This window comes from Bidens hawaiensis, unplaced genomic scaffold (assembly GCF_021521415.1).
Source record: "Bidens hawaiensis isolate Kalapana, Puna unplaced genomic scaffold, B.hawaiensis_p1.1 tig00002825_1, whole genome shotgun sequence".
In the NCBI taxonomy this organism is placed as follows: domain Eukaryota; kingdom Viridiplantae; phylum Streptophyta; class Magnoliopsida; order Asterales; family Asteraceae; genus Bidens; species Bidens hawaiensis.
The window spans coordinates 207698-230501 of NW_027491152.1; the positions used below are offsets into that span (position 1 = coordinate 207698).

Sequence of the window (22804 nt, forward strand, 5' to 3'; positions counted from 1 at the left end):
AAATGGCAAAAGACACTAGAAGTTAGGTTATTTAATGAATAAATAAGAATACGTGTTTTGTTCCTTTTACTTTGTATTTGTTTATTTGATAAACTTGTGTACTTGGGATTTAAATGACTTAATGATATTATTGTCACTTAATAGTGTCACACATGTTTTGGGCAATCTGTACGTCACATCCGGGGTATTCCGCTAAAGTCGGGGTGTTACTGACACACCATTCGTCTTCTCTGAAGAATGTGTTGAATTATTCAACATATTAAAAGAAAAACTTGTCAACGCACCAATCATGACTACACCTGATTGGACCCTTCCATTCGAAATCATTTGCAATGCAAGTGACTTTGCAGTTGGAGCGGTACTCAGACAACGCAAAGAAAAACATTTTCACCCAATTTACTATGTTAGTAAAACTCTTGATGGCGCACAAGAAAATTACACCACAACAGAAAAAGAGTTATTAGCAGTAGTTTTTGCCTTTGAAAAATTTAGATCCTACCTATTTCTTTCCAAAACAATCGTTTACACCGACCATGCAACCATACGCTACCTCTTCAACAAACAAGATGCCAAACCAGACTTATCCGATGAATTCTACTACTCCAAGAATTCGACATAGAAGTCAAGAAAAAGAAAGGAGCAGAAAATGTAGCCGCATGCCATTTCATGCTTAGAATGCCCAACTTTAAAAGAACATCGCAAGGAAATTATTGATGATAGTTTTCCACACGAAGTTCTCATGCATATCCAAGCATTAATGAAAGAGGAAAATGAAAGTCCTTGGTTTGCTGACTTCGCAAACTATCGAGCTTGTGGAATCTTAAGAAAAGGGCTAACTCATCAACAAAGGAAGAAATTTTTCTCCGCTCTTAAGTTCTACTTCTGGGAAGATCCATTCTTGTTTTAGGAGCTGATCAGGTTGTTCGTAGGTGTGTATAAGAAAATGAAACCTTAGATATTCTCAAACACTGCCGTGAAGGACCAACTGGTGGACACCACAGTACCGCCACCATGGTCAGAAAAGTGTTTGACGCAGGATTTTTCTGGCCCACCATATATAAAGACACACATGCTTTGATCCAAGCATGAGATGCTTGTCAAAGAGCCGGAAACATCTCAGCCAAGAATGAGATGACTCAAAAAGGCATTCAAATTTGTGAGGTCTTTGATGTATGGGGAATAGATTTTATGGGCTCGTTTCCTAACTCATTCGGAAATAAGTACATCCTTGTAGCAGTTGACTACGCGTCTAAATGGGTAGAAGCACAAGCCCTTCCCACTAATGATGCTCGAGTAGTTGTAAGATTTCTGAAAAAGTTATTTTCATGATTCGGTACTCCAAAAGCCTTAATCAGCGACAGAGGTACTCATTTCTGCAATGCTCTAACGGACAAAGTCTTAGCACGATATGGAGTTCACCACCGTTTGGCAACACCATACCATCCGCAGACTAGTGGGCAATTAGAAGTCTCAGATTGGGGAATTAAAAGGATCCTCGAAAGAACTATAGGAATGAATCGCAAAAATTGAGAAAAGTTATATGACGCTTTGTGGGCCCTCAGGACGGCCTAGAAAACCCCCATAGGAACAACACCAATCAAATTTGTTTACGGAAAGGCATGTCATCTACCTATAGAACTAAAACACAAATCTTACTGGGCTCTTAGAGTAGTAAACTTTGATCTAATGCCCATCAGTAAAAACATGAAGATCAAATTCACGAGCTAGAAGAACTAAGAGCAATGGCATATGAAAATTCCTGGTCTTACAAAGAAAAGACTAAAAGTTTACACGACGCCTATTTAAAAGGAAACAAAAAATTTCAAATTGGCGATCGTGTACTGTTATATAACATATGTTTACGTCTTTCTTCCAGGAAAGCTCAAATCTCGTTGGACATACCCATACATATTTGAAATAGTTTTCGACTATGGGACAGTTGAGATTTCAAATTTTGACGGTCATAAATTCAAAATTAATGGACATTGGTTAGAACCATATATCGATGGACCATTCGACGCCGTCGGAGGTAATAATACTCCATAAGAACCAATGAACATACTGGAAGTAGGGTCTGGCCAAGAGCCTCATTAAACCAGGCCTTGTATATATGTTCTTTTGCTAAACAAATAAATAAATAATAAATAAATAAATAAATATATAAATAAAAATAAGAATAATAATAATAATAATACCCAATTTTAAGAAGTATTATGCTTTTGTTATTTATTGGTTATGTGCAATTTTTATTATTTAGGTACACTACAGGAAAACGAACGGAAAACAGGGGACGCTCTGTCGAAATTTCGTTGGCCCGTAGGGAAATTCCTTTCCATTTTACCCACCGTACATCATATGAATCTTATTATGAATCTTTTTATGAATATTTTTCACATTGAGGACAATGTGAGATTTAATTGTGGGGAGGGAAATTTCTTGACCAATTGCTTGCTCAACTAATTATAAAATTCTCTAATAACAAGATTTTTTGCAGCAAACAAAGACTATTTTTATAGCAAAACCAAACGAAAATCTAAGAAATATTTTGCAAATAACCAACTAAGAATCTACTATAAACAAGAAAATGAAAAAGTAAAAAGAAGTTTTGTAATATTGAGAATAAATGTATGAAAAATATGGCGTTTATACTCAATTCCTCCGTTACAATGAGATAAACCTCATGCCATATAAATATTTTTTTGGAAGCTTTGAGTGAGTCATATGTTTCGTGTGATTTAAAACTTGTCGCAATTGTTCATTTCAAGACCGCACGAAGCGTTGTGTAAAGAAGAAGGTAATATTATCACAATTCCCTTAAACCATTCTCCAAATAACACTGGTATTTTACCAGCAGACCCTAAAGAACTGGAAATACATTCTTTCAATTCCAATTTCCTTTGTTGCATACATTTCGCAAAACCTTGGTTGCCTCCATAACCTAGGGAGAGAATATTTCTATTTAGCAATGAGGTGAGGAAAAAGTGGCGCCAAGACGAACAAAGGCCACCATTTTGTAGAGTTTCCAAAAGCGCGATGAAAAGAAGAGCAAAAAGATACGAATGACGCTTAGGATGCGAAAACTGGGACCATGAAGGAAGATGTAGAAAAAGTCAAACTCAGTCTTAACATGAATATACCGCACTAATGAGGTTGGGGGCTATTAGGCTTAAAGCCGAATGATCTATTAGAGTTGGGAGTTATGTTCAGAGCAGGATTGAGGAAGAACTGATCCACATCCTCGACAAAACTGGTCTTGACGATCTGACCTTAAAAAGAGTCACTAGGTTTGTGAAAAAAAACAATCGGGAGAAAAGAAGCTAACCATTGAAGACATCTTAAGATTCCCGACAATCAGCAGAAGTTGTATTTACCATCCTCAATAACCTAAACCCTTGAACCGACAAATACCAAATCCCTACTAAACCAACCCATATTACCTTTTGATCAATGCAACCCTTCACAAAGGTGGAGATTTGAACTTGTTACAAGCTTATTTATCACAGGTTACATCTTAGCTAAGAGTGTTCACATACATACATCACAGGTATGATCATATATAAAACCAAGTGTGAGTGAACAATGTGAGAATGTGACGTTTTGCATAAATGGAAGCTCATGAAAGCAAATCACCTTTTTATATATCACTACATATATTCCTATGATTTAAGGTTGGTTATTTTGTTCCGATTTTCTTGGAACTCTTTTGGGGATGTTTAAGCTATGGTCCTAACTTGTTATTTTTAGAGAATATTTATATGTAGCTTGCTCAAGGACAAGCAAGGTTCAAGTGTGGGGATGTTTGATGTATATAAAAAGATATATCTTTTTAGCATCAAATAATCTCTAAAAAATACAACTTCTATCGTATAATATAGTTCAAATAACTACTCATCATGTTAAAATGTATTTCCAAGTGAATCCAAGCCTCAAACATATTAACGAATGAAAAGACAAAGAAAAATCAAAGAAAACCAAAGAAAGTAGCAAAACATGGGACTTTGCTTCAGAAAACATGGGGTTGTGCTTCAGAGAATATGGGGCTGTGCTTCAGAAGACACGGGGCCGTGTTTCAAGAGTCACTGGTCCGTGCTTCAGGAGACACAGGTCCGTACTTCAGGAGACACGGTCCGTGCTTACCATTCAGAAAGACAAAAATCTACAAGAAAAGACAAAATACTAGCCAGCTGGACATGGGGCTATGCTTCAGAGGACACGGGACCGTGGTCACCTTTCAGAAAAGACAAAAGAGATATAATAGACACCTAAAAACATGGGGCCGTGCCTCAGGAAGCACGCCCCGTGCTGAGTCATCATGTACGATCTGACAGAGCATTTAATGCGACTGGACATGTGGACACGGACGGTGTGCCTCATGGAGCACGGGGTCGTGCCTGAGTGCCATTACTGCCTATAAATATTGGAGCATATTTCACTCATTTGGGGTGCTTGAAGAAAACTTTTATAAGAATTTCTCTTATAAAAACACCCACTTTACACTCAAATTGAAGGTCTTGTGGAGAGTTTGAAGGCTTGGAGGTTATCATCACCATCATCCATCACCATTGAAGAAAAAAGATTCATCCACATTTGGTTAGATTGTTCTAGTTTGATCATGTGTTTGTTATCTTCATCTCTTTTAATGTTCATAACCATGCTCATCATGAGCTAAACTCCATTTACCTTCTAAAATCTATGAAGAAGCTTTGTTTTACTTGATGATTATGTTGAACATGTGATTTACTTTGGTAAAGTACATGGTTATTTTGCTATTATCCTTTGATGAAGATTTGTTTTATCACTTTAACTCAATACATCAAGGTTGACGTTTAACAATCATTCATGATTCACTCATGTTCTTGGAGACTAGAAATGGTAAAAATAATACCTTCATAACATATTCAAGATAAATCATGGGTCCTTCTATTGTACATAGAAATGATGAGATATAAGTTATGATCTATTTCTCTAGTTTTGATAATTCTGAAATAACATTGTTAACACGATTGCTTAGGTTATAATGCTAGTTAAAGAAATCATATGTTAATTGAATGTGAAATTATAAGCTAATTAAATCAACCAAGGGGAGGTTGTGTGACTAAACTATAACCACTAGAAGTTTTTAGAATTCGTATTTGAGAATCCTAATCTTTCTACTTTACCAAACTACTTGCCTACTTAAATTGACATTCTCGTGGTAGTATGAGATTAAGCAAGGGTTGACTTGAAAATATGCATGCTACTTTCTTCTATGTCATAGAATATGTTCACCTAGAAATGAGGGGCTATTCTATACTATATTATTAGGACAAGTTTATCACATGTTTACTTAATAATCATCAAGGAAGAATGGAGTGGATTCTTGATCTTAGATGGTAACCTTCATATAATTGAATTACTCATTTAGAATTTCTCTTCTTGTCACCTATTTATTATATATATATATATATATATATATATATATATATATAAGTATTTCTATTTTATAAGAAGTTTAAAAATAAACCCCAAAATGATTAAAACTCTCTGATTAAACTAAAACGAAGATTCATTATTGGAAACATTTGTGTTCATGGATCGATACTTGGTTCTTATCAATACTATTCTACATATACGATAGGTACACTTGCCTATTTTATGTGTGTTTAGTCTTAGTAGAAATCACTTTTATAAATTTAAAACACGATCTTGTGCAAAAGCTAAAACCCCATTATAAATTTTACAACCACGCACGACAAACATCATCTATTCTGTTTTCAAGACCATTAAACATTAAAGGTCTTAAGAAACAAATTGCCTAAACCATGGGGTTCCAATCCGGGGTAATGCATTGATAATATTCGTGGAAAATTTTCATTTTTCATACATAATACAAGGAATGTTTCATATATGTATGACTTGTTAAAAGTTGCATAAGAATTGAGACCTACTTAGTTATTAGGGGTAGTTATGCATCCATGGCCGATATTAATTTATAATGAATGGCAATTAGTGGCAAGTGTCTCTAGGTGGTAGTTTTAACGGTAACTTCCTACTAATATAACCAACGGGTACATGTAGTTATAACCATCATTCGTCGAATTCTTTCTCTAAAAGGTGCAATGTTGCATCCCAACAAATGTGATTGGTTGAAACCTATATAAAGAAAATTACATGGCTTATATATGTGATTGTTCGAGACACAAAATTAAAACTTCATTCTACGAGAAAGAAAATCTTTGTTCTTTGCTAAGCATTTATGTCTTATCTAATTATTGATTTCATATACATGCATAATAATTTAATTCTGACAACCACGATTAAATCTAAAGCTGTGTATTTTATTTCATCAGTGATTTTTTAATGAGGTATAGTACCACATGTCCTTTTTGTATAGTACACATACTAGTGTGTGTGTGTGTGTATTGGGGAGAGATATTTTGAGAAACTTGATAAATTGTAAGAACTTTAAGAACTTAATATGGACAACATAAATAATTAAATGAGTATGGAATATGTGGCTGGGAATAAATCTGATTAAAAAATTAATTAGGAGAGAGAATAAATATTTTTTATGATTACACAAGTTTAAATGTTAGTTACACATGTGTAATAAGTCGCTTCGGTATGTAAAATAATACTGTAATTTTTTTACGTTACTTACACTTACGCATTACATATGTGTAAAAACAAATTCAAAAACAAATTGTTATATTGAGTTCTTTCGATTTCTTAAAACTAAGAGTGGTTCTCAAAAGAAATCAAATATATATATATATATAGAGAGAGAGAAAGAGAGAGAGAGAGAGCATGTAAATGTACATGGTGAACTAGTATAAAATGTGGTTGATTGGCAGAAGGATGTACAATGTAATAATGTATATAGGCTAACTTGAGTTGTTTTACAAAACCTTGATTTGATTTATAATAAGTTACTTTTAAGTGATATAAAACTCATTATAAATTCACGCATTATAAAATGGTTGTCCAAATGAAATGTATTAGTACTATAACAATAAACAGTTAAAACAACATTACATTAAAGTATGAGAAGTTATTTGTTTTTTATTTAAGGATGACATATACTTCTTTATCAAAACCGTATGAATTTTCATCATGATTTTATTTTAGTAACAGATATATAAAATACGTACACATACTGAGTTGTAAAAGAAATTAATAAATGACTAAACAAACTGATTTGAAGTTAAATTTTATCTTTGTAAGGTAAAAAAAAATCAAACTAGTAATAAATTAACTAATTTCTTAAAACAAAATGATTTTGAAATATCCATACTCTAACAGTTCATATGCATAAGCGTTAGTGTATAAATACCAATCAATTCTTACATCCTCAACTCAACTCTTCATTCTTTCATTCATCTTCACCGATTCAAACCCTAATCCCCAATTTCACTCATGGATTTCAAAAGTCTTAACAGAAGAGAACTTCAATCTCTCAGCAAAATCAACATGATCCCCGCTAATATCACCAACGTTGCCATGGTCGATGCTCTCAAATCTCTTCACACTGTAAGTTATTTGATTATGATTGTCTTCAACTGTTATGTAAATTTTTAAGATGATATCAAGCGTGTTGTGGTTAATATACGTTACATAAGTACGATCATCATTTATGTCTACGGTTTTTTGTACTTAATTGTGAAACGCTTATTTGTATTATGCATAATTAGGTCGTAGGGATTGAAGATATTTTAAACGCTTCACATTCCAAAGCTGCTGGATCGTCGATTAAATCGCTTGAGAAGAATGAAATTACGTCACCTAGGGTTCCTCGGACTAGCATTAGAACTTCAAATTGGAAAAAGGTGAAGAGTTTGGAAACTGAGTTTGTGCTTGCGACTGCAAGTAGGGCGAGTCGTGGAGTAAGGAGGCAAATGACTGGAGAAGGTAATGCGTTCATGAAAACTCCTTCAATTTCCAACACTAGACCGAAGAGCCCAACAACATCAACTGTGAAAAGGGAGTCTACTGTGCAGAGAGTGTATAATACTAGAAGGTCAGCAAGGTTGACTGAAAAGAAATGTGTAGATGAATGTGTGACAGAGAGGGATATAAGTAGACTAGTGAAGATAGCTTCGTTTTTGGAAGAAGTGAGTGTAACATCTAAAATTAGTGTGGGATCAGGTATGAATTTCTACAATACTAACAGCTTTATATTCCTTTTGTTGGCTCTAATATTATTCTTAATATGTTTTTAAGAAAACTTACCAATTCAAGTATTAAAACAAGTAACGCAGTAACGATTTTCTACCACAAGTTCTCATGTGTTTGCTTGTATCTTAACTGTGTTTTTGTGTTATTAACTATCAATTTAAACTATAACTGAAGTCATCTTTTGTAAAATTATGTAGATTCTAGTTCTTTAGAGGCATCCAATGAGTTAAATACATTATTTGGGGTTACAGAATATAATGTTGAGGAATGAAGTGTTGAAAACTATGATGAAGGCACTTCAAAGGCAAAAGCGGAAGATATATGCATTGAGTTTGAGAAACTTGATATTGTTATTAAAGATGGAAGTGATCATAATTCAGTGATTGAAGATGGAGATTGTTGTGGTGAAAATGTGGATTTAGAAGAGAAACATAAAGTTGAAAAGAAGTTCATCCTTAATGAACCTGAGGCATCTGACAAAAAAAGGGAACAAGTACACAATATAAGACCAGTCTCAGAAGGCATCTCAAAATTGTGTGACGATGGGGATTCAGAAGAGAATATCATGGTGGTTGATGAAAAATTGATCTATATGAAGGTTCAAATGCTTCATATAAGGAACATGATGACAGCTTGCTATGTGATAAGTTTTTATTAGGTGAAAACGATGAAAAGGTTTATTGTTGTGAAACTATGAATATAGAAGAGAAACAGAAAGTTGAAGAGAAGTTGATCTTGAATGATGTTGAGACATCTATGAAAATAAGTGACTAGGTAGACGGTATAAAGCAAGAATCAGAAGGTAATTCAAATCCATGTGAGAATGTGGATTCGGAAGAAATTATTATGGTGGTTGATGAAAAATATGATCTCCATGAAGTATTGAATGTTTCAGTTAAGGAACATGTGGTTGCAAAGGAACATTATAACAACTTGCCATGTGACATAGTTTTATTTGGTGAAAGAAATGAAGAGGTAGATTGTTTTAATGAAAATGTTGATTCAGAAGAGAAACAAAAAGTTGATGAGATGCTTATATTGAATGAAGTTGAGACCTTTGACAAAAAAGGTGATCAAGTCGACAATATGAAACAAGTGTTAGAAGGCAACTCAAATTCATGTGAGGATGAGGATTTAGAAGAAAAACTAATTGTGGTGGATGAAAATAACGATTCACATGTAGCACTGAATGTTTCAGTTAAGGAACATTTGGCTTCAAAAGAACACTCCGTCAGCTTGTTATGTGACACAGTTTTATCATATGGATACAACGAAAAGGTAAATTATTGTGGTGAAAACGTGGATCTAGAACATAAACAGAATGTGGAAAAGAAGTTTATCTTGAATGAAGTTGAGTCCTCGGGGAAAAAAGGTGACCAAGTAGTTAATATGAAACAAGATTCAGAAGGCATATTAAATCCATGTGAGAATGAGGATTTTGATGAGAAATTGACGGTGGCTGATGACAAAATTGATTCACATGAAGAATTGAATGTTTCAATTAAGGAAAAGTTTTCTCCAGAGGAACACCGTGACAACTTGCACTATAATACTGTTTTATCAGGTCAAAATAGTGAAAAGGTAAATTGTTGTGATGAGAATGCTAGCTTAGAAGATAAACAGAATGTTGAAGACAAGTTTATTATGAATGGAGTTGAGACCATTGAAGATAAAAAAGACCAAGTAGACATTATAAAACCATATTCAGAGGGCATCTCAAAATCCAAGTGAGGGTGAGGATTTAGAAGAGAAACTAATGGTGTTTGATGAAAAATTGATCCATATGAAGCATTGAATGTTTCAGCTAATGAACCTACTATTTATTTCGCTTCAGAAGAACACACTAACAACTTGCTCTATGATAAAGTTTTATCAGGTGAAAACATTAAATGCATGCAATCTATGTTTAACATTATGACTTTATGTTATTTTTTTTATATTCAAGTATTAATGTAGCTTATATTGTTCTTGCAGAAGCAGATGGTAGTGATGCGGATTCCATTTCTTATGACAGTGACATTGAGATTCTAAGCGATTCTTTGGTGCCTGTTTAAGATATCAAAAAGAAAGTTTTGAAGTGCCATGGTATGCTTTACATGTCACATGTAAATCTGCATTACTTTGAATATATGTAATTACATAATCTCATGATATTGTTTCTTCAGGTTTTACAAATAACAACAAAAATCCAAGTGATCTGTCTGAGTTGGACAATGCAGATAACTATAACGCTGCTAATAAAACAACAGCAGAGTCAGGGGAGATAAAAGAAAATGTCTCTGAAAAAACGGGTACGTTTAAAATTGTTTTCAAGAGAGTAATAAAGTATGTTGAATTGTATAGTAAAATGTTAATTATTTGATTGAAATGTGATTAAAGTTGACGTGGATTCCAATGAGGAAGAGCCGAGCAAGGATTTTGAAGCTTCTAACAAACCACAAGTTTCTTTGATCAAAGAAGGTGTTGTTGACACAATGGCCACCATATATCAAGAAACTGAAGAAAACCAATTTTCAACAAATGTAGATGATGCCATCAACCACTCCACTCCTTTGATGCCAATAAAGAACTAAACCTTTAATAACAATAGCCCAATATCAACAAAGGAAACAAGTCGTATTTCTAACGTAAATGGGACTGGTGTAGGAAAGGTGCAAGTGGATGTAGTTGAATGTGATAGAATCATCAACAAAGAAACTGAAGATGAGAAGCCTCCCATAAGTATTAGGCAACTAAAGAAGCAATTGAAAGCCTTATCCATAAAAGGTAACTTGAATACCAACAAAGATGATCAAGTGATTGAACCAAAACCTGTTTTGCAAACTATGTGTGACAAACATTTAGCAACAGGAGAGCATATCTGAGGGGCTACCTACAATATCAAACTTTAAAGAGTTTCAAAATTTTGATTTGTGATATTTTGAATGCCTACTATAACTATACTATGACTATGGTAATTGATACTTTCTTTTCATGTTTGAAACATAATTGAAAGAAATATTATTTTCAATAACGTGATTTTATTATGTTGTAGGTTTATGCAAAGCTTTAAAATATTCATTTGTTGTTTTATTTAAAATATATATAAATAAAAAGTAAACTATCATGATACAAATAATTAAAATACACGATTAGACACGCAAACAACATAATTTTCTTCAAAACAAAATAAGTGGCAAACCAACTAATCTAAGGGATAACAGTCAAAATGTGTATTTGACCGATCAATATTCATTTGATCAACCAATTACCAAAATGTTCACCCAAACACTTGTCGACCAACACACTCTTTAATCACTATTTGAAGAGACTTTTAATCAACCAAATTTCGTCACGCGTCATAAAAAATGTTGGGTCGCTAGTTTTTCTAACATAATCGTCAAGAGCTTACGGGAATATTTAGGCGTCCGACAAGATTTATTTTGGTGTCCGAGGAGATTTATTCTAGTGCTCAACGAGTTATGTTTAGGCTTCAGGCAAGATTTTTTAGATGTCTGACAAAAGTTTGTAGACGTGCACAAAAAAACAGGTTCCGGACCCGAACCGATGTACCTGACCCGGAACCGGTTCCAGTTCGTACCCGGTGTACCTAAAACCCGGTTTGGATATTTATATACCCGAAATCCCAACACGGTTCTACATATTATATCCCCAATTGGTCCGTACCTGGTTCGTACACGGTTCCTGTTCCAAGCCGATTCCGGTTCCTACCCGGAATAACTGGTTCCGCTGGGTATTTTATGTTAAACTCAGCTGCAGGTCAAAAACTAGCCGTTGGAACCGGTTTTTCTTGTCCAAAACCTTATTTAAATTGCTTATTTACCCCTTGTTTCACCACTAAACTCAAAAATAATCTAAAATACTTCTCGTTTTACAAACCCGGCCATCCAACTCAAAAATATATGGCAACCACCAAAAATACTAACAACAAGGCTAACAAAAACGTTTTTATTGGCCCGGTTCGTGCTATTGAGGACCGACGAGTTGTTGGGGTCCTCGACCATAACCGCAACATAGAAGTATGGAAGAATTGGGATTTGGTTATCACGGCCGATGGTGATACTAAGGCTCGTTGCAAACTTTGTGGAACTTTCTTAAAGCACGATTCGAACTCGAATTTGAGAAAGCATATCGAGAAGCCATTTTGAAAGGCATTCGCGCAACCGACCAAGTGGAATTGTGCAAACATGGTACACTCTTTCGTTACAACACGAACCAAGTTCAAGATAGAATGGAAAAGTTCGTTATTCAACGAGGTTTGCCGTTTAACCACTTTGACGGCCCGGATTTGACGTCATTGATTCGAGAAATTCTACAACCGTGATACACACATGTAAGTCTTACTACCCTAAGACGTCATTGTATCAAATTGTGGGATTGTGCAAAAAAAGAGTTAATCGGCCTTTTTCATACTTCAGAATCGATGGTGAGTTTAACTAGCGATGTTTAGTCGGCACCACATGGGTTACCCGAATCATACATATGTGTCACCGCTCATTGGGTTGATCCGGTGTCTTGGCAATTGATTAAACGCACCATCGCTTTTGAAAACTTCCTGTACCCACATACCTCCGATAAATTGTTTGAATTGGTTGATGAGGTTATAACGACTTATATCTTGAATCACAAAATATTTTCGATGTCGTTTGACAACGCAACAAACAATACAAAGACGGCCGAAAATTTTATCATAAAATATTCACCACCTTGTTACAGAAATTTTTTTCATGTTCGATGTGTTGCGTGTATTATTAATTTGGTTGTTCAACAAGGTCTCGGCAATGAAAGCATGGGTGTCGATTTGACTTGCTTTAGACTTATGTTAAAAGATGTTTTCAAAAGTGGTAAAAGAAGACATCTTGAATATAAGAGCTATTGCAAATCGGTTGAAAGAAAATACTTGGGGCCGAATTGGGATGTTCCAAGCCGTTGGAACTCAACTTGTCATACACTCAAGTGTGCTTTTGCCCAACGCAAATTATTACAAAGTTTTCATAGCAATCTTGTTGATAATTGTGAGGCCGATTTGCTTCCCGACCATGTTTGGGTGGATGTCGGTTATTTGTTGGAGTATCTTGATGTGTTCAAAACCGCAACAACTAAGTTATCGGGAGTTTATTAACCTACTAGTTGTTGGGTTTTGGAAGAATTGTACAACATGTCTTTGAATTTTAGAGAGTTTGAGTAGAAGAACAAACTCTTCAATGATATTGTTGCGGTAACGAAGGAAAAATTCTTAAATATTATGAAGACATACCGCTGGTGTTTACTTGTGTCGCCGCTTTAAACCCGTATTGGAATGTTAACGGGGTTGATACATTGATCAAGGAAGTATTTGACAACATGGGCATGCACGAGATCGACACAAAGTTGTCGACGGAAGCGAAGGAAAAGTTTAACAAAATTCTTCAAGAACTTTATGACCTTATTTTCAACTTTATGGTCCAAGCGCAAGGTCGTCTTTTGTGAGGCAAACAAAGAAAAGTAAGCCGTGCAAGGACAAACTTATAAATTTGATGAATACGGTACGTGAATCGGCTACTAGGAGGCAAAGAGGAAACACACCAACTAGCGAACTTGGTCGATATAGTGGAGCAAACTATGTTGAGGGTGCAACGGTCGACGAAATTTGCGACATTGATATTTTGGCTTGGTGGAAAGGAAAACAAAACGAATTTCCTATTCTATCCGCCATGGCTCGTGACTTGCTTAGCGTCCAAGCCTCAACGGTTGCTTCCGAATCGGTTTTTTCTCTTAGCGGGAGGGTTTTATAAATGCGAAGAACAAAACTAACTCACGGGTCTCTAGAGGTTTGCATTTGCCTAAAGGATCATTTGGATGCGGTGGATCGTATACAACACAAGGCAAACTTTGAAGACGAAATACCAATAGAGCGTCCTATTCATGAAGAAAAGGTGAAAGAAGGGTTTTCTTCCGGGAGTTCGGGTGGTGAAGAAAACGATGATGAAGACTAAGAAGACTTGTAACTTTTATTTGGTTAAGTAAAATAATTTGTAACACGATCAAATTTCAAGTAATATTTATTTTGCTTTGTTTATGTAACATCCCGAAATTTCTAAAAATAATATTATTTAATTATGGTGGGTATGTTTACTCGGATTATCGGAGAAATAATAAAAATAAAGTAGGAGTTATTATGAGTCGGGCTTGTGTTGGGTTAAGTAATATGGGTAATGGACTTGGATTTGAAAGGAAGGAGGATGGACCATGGGCTCAAGCCCATGATCCATAATATATAAACCTTAATTACCAACTAATTCATTCATTTCCATTGCATTCCATACACCACCCAAACACACACTTAGCTCTCTCTCTCTCTTCCTACTTTCTCTCTCTAGCCGAAATCACCAAGAAGAGTCAATACCGACCCGAGGTAATGATAGTATAATATTGTAAAGATCCAAAGCCGTTTGATCTAGTCGCGAAACGACGAGCCAACACCTTTAATCCGTAAATTCACGAGATCCGGGTGGAATCGGGTATAAACCGATCAAAATATGGGCTTAGGGGTCACCCTAGCTCAGATCTGGATCGAACGGGACGAAAAAAGGTGAAAACGGTGCAAGAATCACGTTTTTCCAGCCACTGCCTGGTTTTCCGGCGGTGGCGGCTCCGGAAAGGCGGCGGGTACGAGGAAGGGAATGTCAGAGAATGTTTCTGACATTCTCTGACCTTACCCTAATTCGTTACGGAAACTTAACCAAATAACTCCTGGTTCGTTAAGCCAATTAGCTATGGAAGAATAACGAACTAGCTTCATTCGCTCACTAATTCGTTAACTAATTCATTAAGCAATTCGTATGCCAATTCGTTAGTGAAAGAGTGACGAACTAGCCCCAGCTCGTTAATTCCAATTCGTTATGAGGACTGGTTCGTTATAAGGGTTCAGTCCGCTATGAAGTTCAATTCGTCAAAGGACCAGTTCATTATAAGGTTCAATTCATTACAAGGACCAGTTCGTTATAAGGTTCAATTCGTTACAAGGACCAGTTCGTTATAAGGTCCAATTCGCTACAAGGACCAGTTCATTGTAATAGTCATTTCATTATAAAGTAACGAATGGGTCATTCGTTATGAACCCAATTCGTTAAGAACCAAGTAACGAACTAGAAGTTTGATAAATGACAGAACAGTCCCTGGACTTAGAGAAGAATGATAAAATTACATAACAACCCTTGGACTTTGATAATTTATGAAAGATACCTTTAAAGGTTAACGAGTAACGATTAACTAACCGGTAAAGGTTCAATGAAGTAAAACCGGCTTAGACACTTAAGATTAAGAATGGCTAGAGTTGTATTTAATATTTCATTTATTAAATAGTTAGTCGTGCACAGCTCAAGAAAGGAATAACCATAAACGGTGAACGTAATCGCGTTTAGGTGAGTTTCTAGCCCCATTCCTTGTTTTGTTTTCGGGGCTGTGTGCATACTCGATGTGATTAGTTAATACAGTTATCTTAAGTGGTAAGTGTATGCTATATATGATATAATGGATAGATATGAATGATTGCTTGTCGATACGTGAACGATCTTCGGATATTGCGCGTACTGTCAGGTTATAAATAAAGCTATGAATGTATGTGTAATATATGGATGATGTATGAACGTTATGAATGAATGCTTGTCGGTACATGAACGATCTTCGGATATTGCGCGTGCTGGCAGGTTATAAATAAAGATATGAATGTTATATGTAACGTATGGATGATGTTGAACGTTATGAATGAATGCTTGTCATGACGTGAACGATCTTCGGATATTGCACGCAACGACAAAGAGTATGATTGTTAAATGAATGATGTGAAGAACGCCCAGAGTGTTCTTATGCTACAATGTAATTGTTGTATATGCAAAGTAAGTGTATGCTGGTACAGGAATGGTAAATGAGTTCTACGTCTGACGTGGTAAGTTAGGATGGCAAATCCCTCTAACTTCCGTTGGATATAGACTTGGCATGTGATGGCGTAGTTAAGGACTGCGGGCCTTATACATGTTATAGATGATAAATGAGAACGTAGTTAAGGACTATGTGCCTTATACGTACTTCGGATAGGATCCAGCATAGGAAAGGACTACGGACCTTATACGTGTTGTAATTGTATTGTGGTAGCATAAGGGAGGACTGCGGACCTCGTACGTCTATGAACTAGGTTGCAACACAGGGAAGGACTGCGGACCTTGTAGTGTTGTTATTGTAGGATGGTATAGGGAAGGACTGCGGACTTTGCACGTACCATAAATGGTGAACATAGGTAAGGACTGCGGACCTTTTACGTGTTCACGACCTTGAGTATAGGTATAGACGACGGACTATGAACATACTCTCGGTAGGTTGAGGTAGGTAATAGTATGTATGCATTAATGTATGTAGGAAAGGTAACTTGTTAAGTATGGATTAGTATCTCCGGATATGTATGTATGTATGATATGTGTATGTATTGTATGTCGCTTGATTAACTAGAACTCACTCAGCGTAGCTGAATTTTAGTATGCACGCAGGTGATCAGACTAAAGAGCTAGCATGAGGATGGCACATGGTATGGATTGAACGGCTGGCATTTGAAGATTAAAGAAATGGCGTTTTAAATATGATGTTTTATGTTATGGTTTTAAAGAAAATTTTGTATATCTTGTGTCGATTAATTGAAGTTAACGTTTCTGCGAAAGTTTTAATTAACTCTGATTGTAGAACTGTGTTTATGAGTAAATCCAATGTTAAAGTATGGCTACCGGATTCGGGGCCATACAGTTTATTACTAGTAATGTTTTATTTCTTATTAGTCAATTTTTTGTTGTTACCTTTTCAATTTATTACAATAACGACGAAGATTTTATTATAAAAAACAACACATTACAAATATTATTAAAACATGACGATACTAAACATAACAAGTTAAAATAAAAAAACAAGGTCCGTCGTTTTAATCTGGCGTTCTACAACGATTAAGCGTTGTTACCGGCGGCGGTAGGTGCTTGAGTTGTAGAGCCGGACGACTCTCCCGCTTCCGCTTTCTTGGCATCCAAACTTTCTTTCTCATGACAATACTTATTGGTATGCTTCCGAAGGGTGGAGTTCGACCCCGCTTTCAGAAACTTGGAACAGTACTTGCACCGGGCCATCTCTTGTGAGTCGGTCATGACACACAAATCGTAATGAACCCAAACCTCGGGGCATCGTGTTGTTTCGATGACCATAACAGCATAGTCGTTACTTGCCATTGTTTGTCGGTTTAAGCTTAATTGTAATTAGAGTGTGTTTTAGAGTTTTGAAAGTGGTTTAACAAATTATACACAACACCTTGCTATTGATAGTATGTTTGTAAGTTGAATATAGTTAAAAAAAACTTGTTCCAACAGTCAAAAACGGCTATATAGCTGTTGGAACAAGTTCCTAACCGGCAGATTGTTTAAATTTAAAAAAATCGATGTACCCGGTTATTATGTAAAACCCGGGTCTGGTTCCTACCCTACCCGGTTCAACTGGGTTCCCATATTTCTCCACCGGGTCGGGTCCGGTTCCTACCCGGTTCCTGACTGGAACCGGTTCCATTCTGTACCCGAATACAAAAAAAACTGATTCCTACCCGGTTCCGGGTTTTAAAAAAACCCGATAATGTGCACCTATAAAAGTTCGGTTTGTTATAAATCTCATTATATATATATATGTGTGTGTGTGTGTGTATTTACTAGTTTGAGGCCCGTGTACTACACGGGTAGGTCTTAAATACAATATTTAATAAATAATCAATATACAAGAAACAATAAACCCGTTAAACACTATTAACACAGTCGTTGTACAATAGTCTTTAAAACAATTTTGAAGTAAAAGATAATTATAAATATCAAATGTTTGAAGAAAAAAAAGAAAGTAGATATTAAATTAACAACTTTTGAAGCATAAATTTTAAGAATGGTAACTATTATTTTATTAATATAAATTTTTTAAAAAATGATGAGGTTTAATGTAAGAGTGACAAGTGGCAAAATTGTAGGCTTTTATTAGAGAGTTAGATAATACATATAGAAAATATTTGAGTTGGTATTGAATAAAAATATTCAAGTTGAACCTAATAAGGACCAAACCAAAATAGAGGATAAATTCATTATTATGGTCTCTTTATCTTCCAATTGATTCATTCCAAAATCAATTACATAAAAGTATTTTTATATGGGTATATATATATATAATAATATACAATAATCTATTATCGTACATTACGTGCACGACACCCTCAACCCTAGATTTCAAAAAACAAGCGGTGGCAAATTTGTAAATTATTTCAAATCGTTTCCATCCTAATTAACCATTGCATCGATTCAACCATCGTCATCGGCGTCATTTGCCGACACACTTCAATTGATTTTGAATTGAAATACGCCATTTGCATAAACTCATTTGCAAATGTTCCATATTTTGTTCATATGATCGAATCGATGATCAAATTGACGGTCGATTGATAATTGTTTGATGATTACGAGATTATAGGTGTATAATTGTTTTTGTTAGTTTAGAAGTTCTGTTTAGAAGTTCAGAACTTCTAAACTTTTTTGAACACCCAGAACTTTTTTGAACGTATTAGAACGTTTAAAGATGTTAATTTTTTTTTGAACACCAGAACTTCCTTGAACGTATTAGAACATTTAAAGATGTTCATTTTTTTAACACCCAGAACTTCTTTGAATGTATTTGAACGTTTAAAGATGTTCTTTTTTTGTCAGATTGTTTAAAGGTCTTCAGTTTTGTTGCAATACGTTTAAACATAATATTTTAAACCCTAATCAGAGCTCGATTAAGTGCATTATTTCTGCAATTTCATAATCGTTTGATGAATCTAAATCTTCTACACATCAATTCGATTGATTAATTCATCATTTTTTGATCAATTTTGAAGATTTCTTGATGTTCAACGCCGTTCAATTTGATTTGGTTTTCGACTTTAGATATTTCATAATTTAAGCTATGATTAGAGTTTAGAAATTGGATTAGATTAAGCGACAAGTTCTGAATTTGGATCAGAGTCGATTTGTAATCGACGAATTTTGATCGCGAACTAATGTTGGGTTATTTACAAATTGCCACCGCGTGTTTTTTAATCTAACACTCTGGAAGGTCATGTACGTAATGTATGATAAGCCATTATTGTACGTTAACCCACACCTATATATATGTATGATTGATTTCTTTTGAGAACCACTTTGAGTTTTAAGAACTCGAAAGAACTCAACATAACAATTTATTTTTGACTTTTTGTAACACACATGTAATACGTAAGTGTAAGTAACGTAAAAAAATTACTGTATTTTTTTACACACCGAATCAACTTATTACACATGTGTAACTAACATTTAAACTTGTTTAATTATCAAAAACCTTTATTCTGTCCCCTGATTAATTTTTTAGTCAGATTTATTTTCAACCACGTATTCAATACCCATTTAATTGATTGTGTGGTCCATATTAAATTCTTAAAGTTCTTACAACTCATCAAGTTCTCAAAATATCATTCCCATATATATATATATATATATATATATATATATATATATATATATATATATATATATATATATATATATATAATTAAGAAGTTTGTCGACGCAATCACGTGATTGATCGCTAAACTTCTTATTTGCTTTTAATTTGTTACATTTTCAAATTCGTGTCGGTTCGTTTCTGTAAAGTATAGATGAGTAATAATTGATTTCTATAATACCATATTAAATGTATAAATCTAAAAATGTAAATTACAAAAGATAAGAATATTTTTCATCCTGATTTTAAGCAAAGAATTATGCTTATGAGATCTTTTCCTTCTTTTCTCATCCAACAAATTCCTAAAATTAATAAAACAAGTCAAAACTATGAATGTGTAGATTTGACATATATTAAGACAACCTAAATCATGTTGATCATCCGTATAAAAAATATATAAAAAAAATAAAACTAAATGTATAATATTAATCAAGGGGAACTTGTGTTCACAACTTACAAATGTAAATTAGAAAAACAAAATGAGATTATTGTTTTGAGTCATCCTCATTTCAAGCAAAGTATCATACTTATGAGATCTTTTACTTCTTTCATAAAAAAATCCTAAAACTAAAACACAAGTCATAACTATGAATGTACAGATTTAGTTTTCCCTTGATCATGACCATAATACCAAAGATACCACTTAACAAACTTCTTCAACCGGGTCGCCAAATCCGTCGTCGACTTATACCCAAGTTCTCGTCTAGCCAAACTTATGTTCGCGTGCGTAAATGGGACATCAATATAACAATCAACGACCTATTCTCACCAAGCCACACATCGTGCTTGGGGATGCAAGTCTTCCATACATAAGCTTGAATTATGTTACCCTGATACATTATTATTAACATCAGTACAAAACTGTATGAATAATATAGTAGAATTAATGAATGTGTAACAATACCATTTCGTCTTGCAAAATCATTTCTATCGACCAATCTTCTCCGGGCTTTGAATTGCCCTTGAGACGCCATGGTTTCAAAATACGCACCTTGAGGACACAGTCACTGTTTAGCACATCCAATTGGTTCAACATTGTAATGTTTTTCGGCTTCATCTTCCTAGTGGTGACAAATTAAAAATAAACAAATTATTAATTTCGGAACAATAACACTTTTAACCAAAAAACTAAAACATAATGAGTTATATAAGCATGACAAAAAATATAAACCTTACAAACAAACAAATTCGTTTTTGCTAAATATGGTATAACAGCGTAAGAAGTCTTGTGTCAAAGTTATAGTATTTATACATAAGTAGTAAAAGAATGAATTTTTGGAGAGTTGAATAAAAAGGGAAGGTATAAATGTAATTAATTAAAAACATAAAATTAGGGATTTTGAATTAGCGTAAATTATGGACGAAAATTAGGTGATCTTAATTAGGGGATTTACAAAATTTGAAATACTTGAATGTAATGTTCTTAAATTATATTATAAATACAAAACAATTAAAATTGACATCTTTAAATCTACACCATAATTTCAACCTACATTATTAAATTATTAATATAGAAATATAACTTACTAATTTATTTATTAACATTAATACAATTAATCATCAATTCAATATTTCCGTATATGTGAAATTGATTATCAATTACTGTATATATAAAATTATAATAAATTATGATATATTTAAAACCTTAATCACATGGTTGAAATTTATAAAAATAGTCAACATAATATAATTAATCAGCAAGTCAGCAAATTAATAATTAAGTAATAGATATAAGTTGTGCAAAAATAACTTACTAATTTCTTTTTTATTTGTTACCATTAATATAGTTTCAATTGAATCAAAATACAAAAAAATAAAATCTAATGATTTAAGTGACCGGTGGTAACGTTGATGGATTGTGAACACAGTCATTGGTAAGCCGATATGCTGTAGATTAAACGTCCGGCTGGTGAAAAGCTTCATCGATGGTGGACGGTGAATTGACCGGATAAATGAATTGAAGGTTGAGATCGGTGGAAGAGAATGGAGGCGTGAAAGAGGAAATATCTTATTATGGTTTTTAAGTTAAATTATGTTATAATGAAAAATTAATACATAATAATAGAAATAATATAATAACAGAAATTCATAATTAATAATTATAATCATTAATCATTAAAGAGAATTGAACGTAGATTATTTTAATTTAATTTTGATTTATTTTATTCAAAGAAAATTAGAGAAGTGATAGATATAAATGGAAAGTTTAGAAAACAACCAATAGGAATATGTCAAGTTGACTTTAAGTCTATTGGTTTAATAGTTAGTTAGATAAATAAAAGTTTTAGTGTCACAAGTACCATACTGGGTCACTTGGCAGATGACGTTTTTTTGTTATGATTTTGTTGCGGTATCGTAACGAATATGACGGAAACCGACCAGATTTACGTAAACTCACTGCGTTCTGTTATAGTTCCGATACCGTAACAAACGTGCCGGAACCGACCGAATTTGCGTGGACTCGCCGCCTCAACGCTCGGGATTGCCGACGATCGGATTTTACTAACGCTTGAGTTTTACCAACCGACTCCACCTAAATTTTTAGAATTCTTTTTGTTTTATATTTGGTTTTAGTTCGGGTATAATAACAGACGTAATCGAAACCGACAGAATTCGCATCGACTTACCATCTCAACTATTAAGACCGACAACGATTGAGGTTTACCAACCAACCTGTCTCGGCACAAGAGTAATAATTAAAAGTACTCCCTCCGTCCCATTATAAGTATCGTATTTTGACTTTTCAAGTTTTTCTTTGGAACTTTGACCGTAAATATTTTTGTTCGTGTCATATAATACTTGATGAAAATTATATCAATGTAAAATACATTTAAAACCCAATCCATTCATATATTTTACATCAAATATTATATAACACAAAAAAAAATATTGCCGGTCAAAGTTAAACAAGAAAGACTTGAAAAATTAAAACAGGATCCTTAAAATGGGATGAAGGGAGTAATAATATAGACATAATATGAAAATTGATTTAACCAAATGCTCATATTTCAACCACTAGTGATCGGCTCACGTCAGTGACACTTGTACTCACTATAATATTTCCCATAATACCCTTCCATACACCACACCGGAG

At 34.2% G+C, this 22804-nt stretch overlaps 1 protein-coding gene across 1 annotated transcript; it reads left to right on the forward strand.

Moving 5' to 3' along the window:
- Positions 1-7294: 7294 nt before the first annotated feature.
- LOC143621281 (uncharacterized) lies at positions 7295-8944 on the forward strand. The gene is made up of 2 exons (XM_077092757.1): positions 7295-7509; positions 7671-8944. The coding sequence occupies exons 1-2, from the start codon at positions 7396-7398 to the stop codon at positions 8196-8198; spliced, it is 642 nt and encodes a 213-aa protein (XP_076948872.1). The 5' UTR covers positions 7295-7395; the 3' UTR covers positions 8199-8944.
- The last annotated feature ends 13860 nt before the right edge of the window (positions 8945-22804 follow it).

Excerpts from the sequence above, each read along its gene's own strand:
- LOC143621281 (XM_077092757.1), top strand. The coding sequence starts at position 7,396 with ATGGATTTCAAAAGTCTTAACAGAAGAGAACTTCAATCTCTCAGCAAA. Across the intron at positions 7,510-7,670 it reads CTCTCAAATCTCTTCACACT|GTCGTAGGGATTGAAGATAT; the intron begins GTAAGTTATTTG and ends ATGCATAATTAG.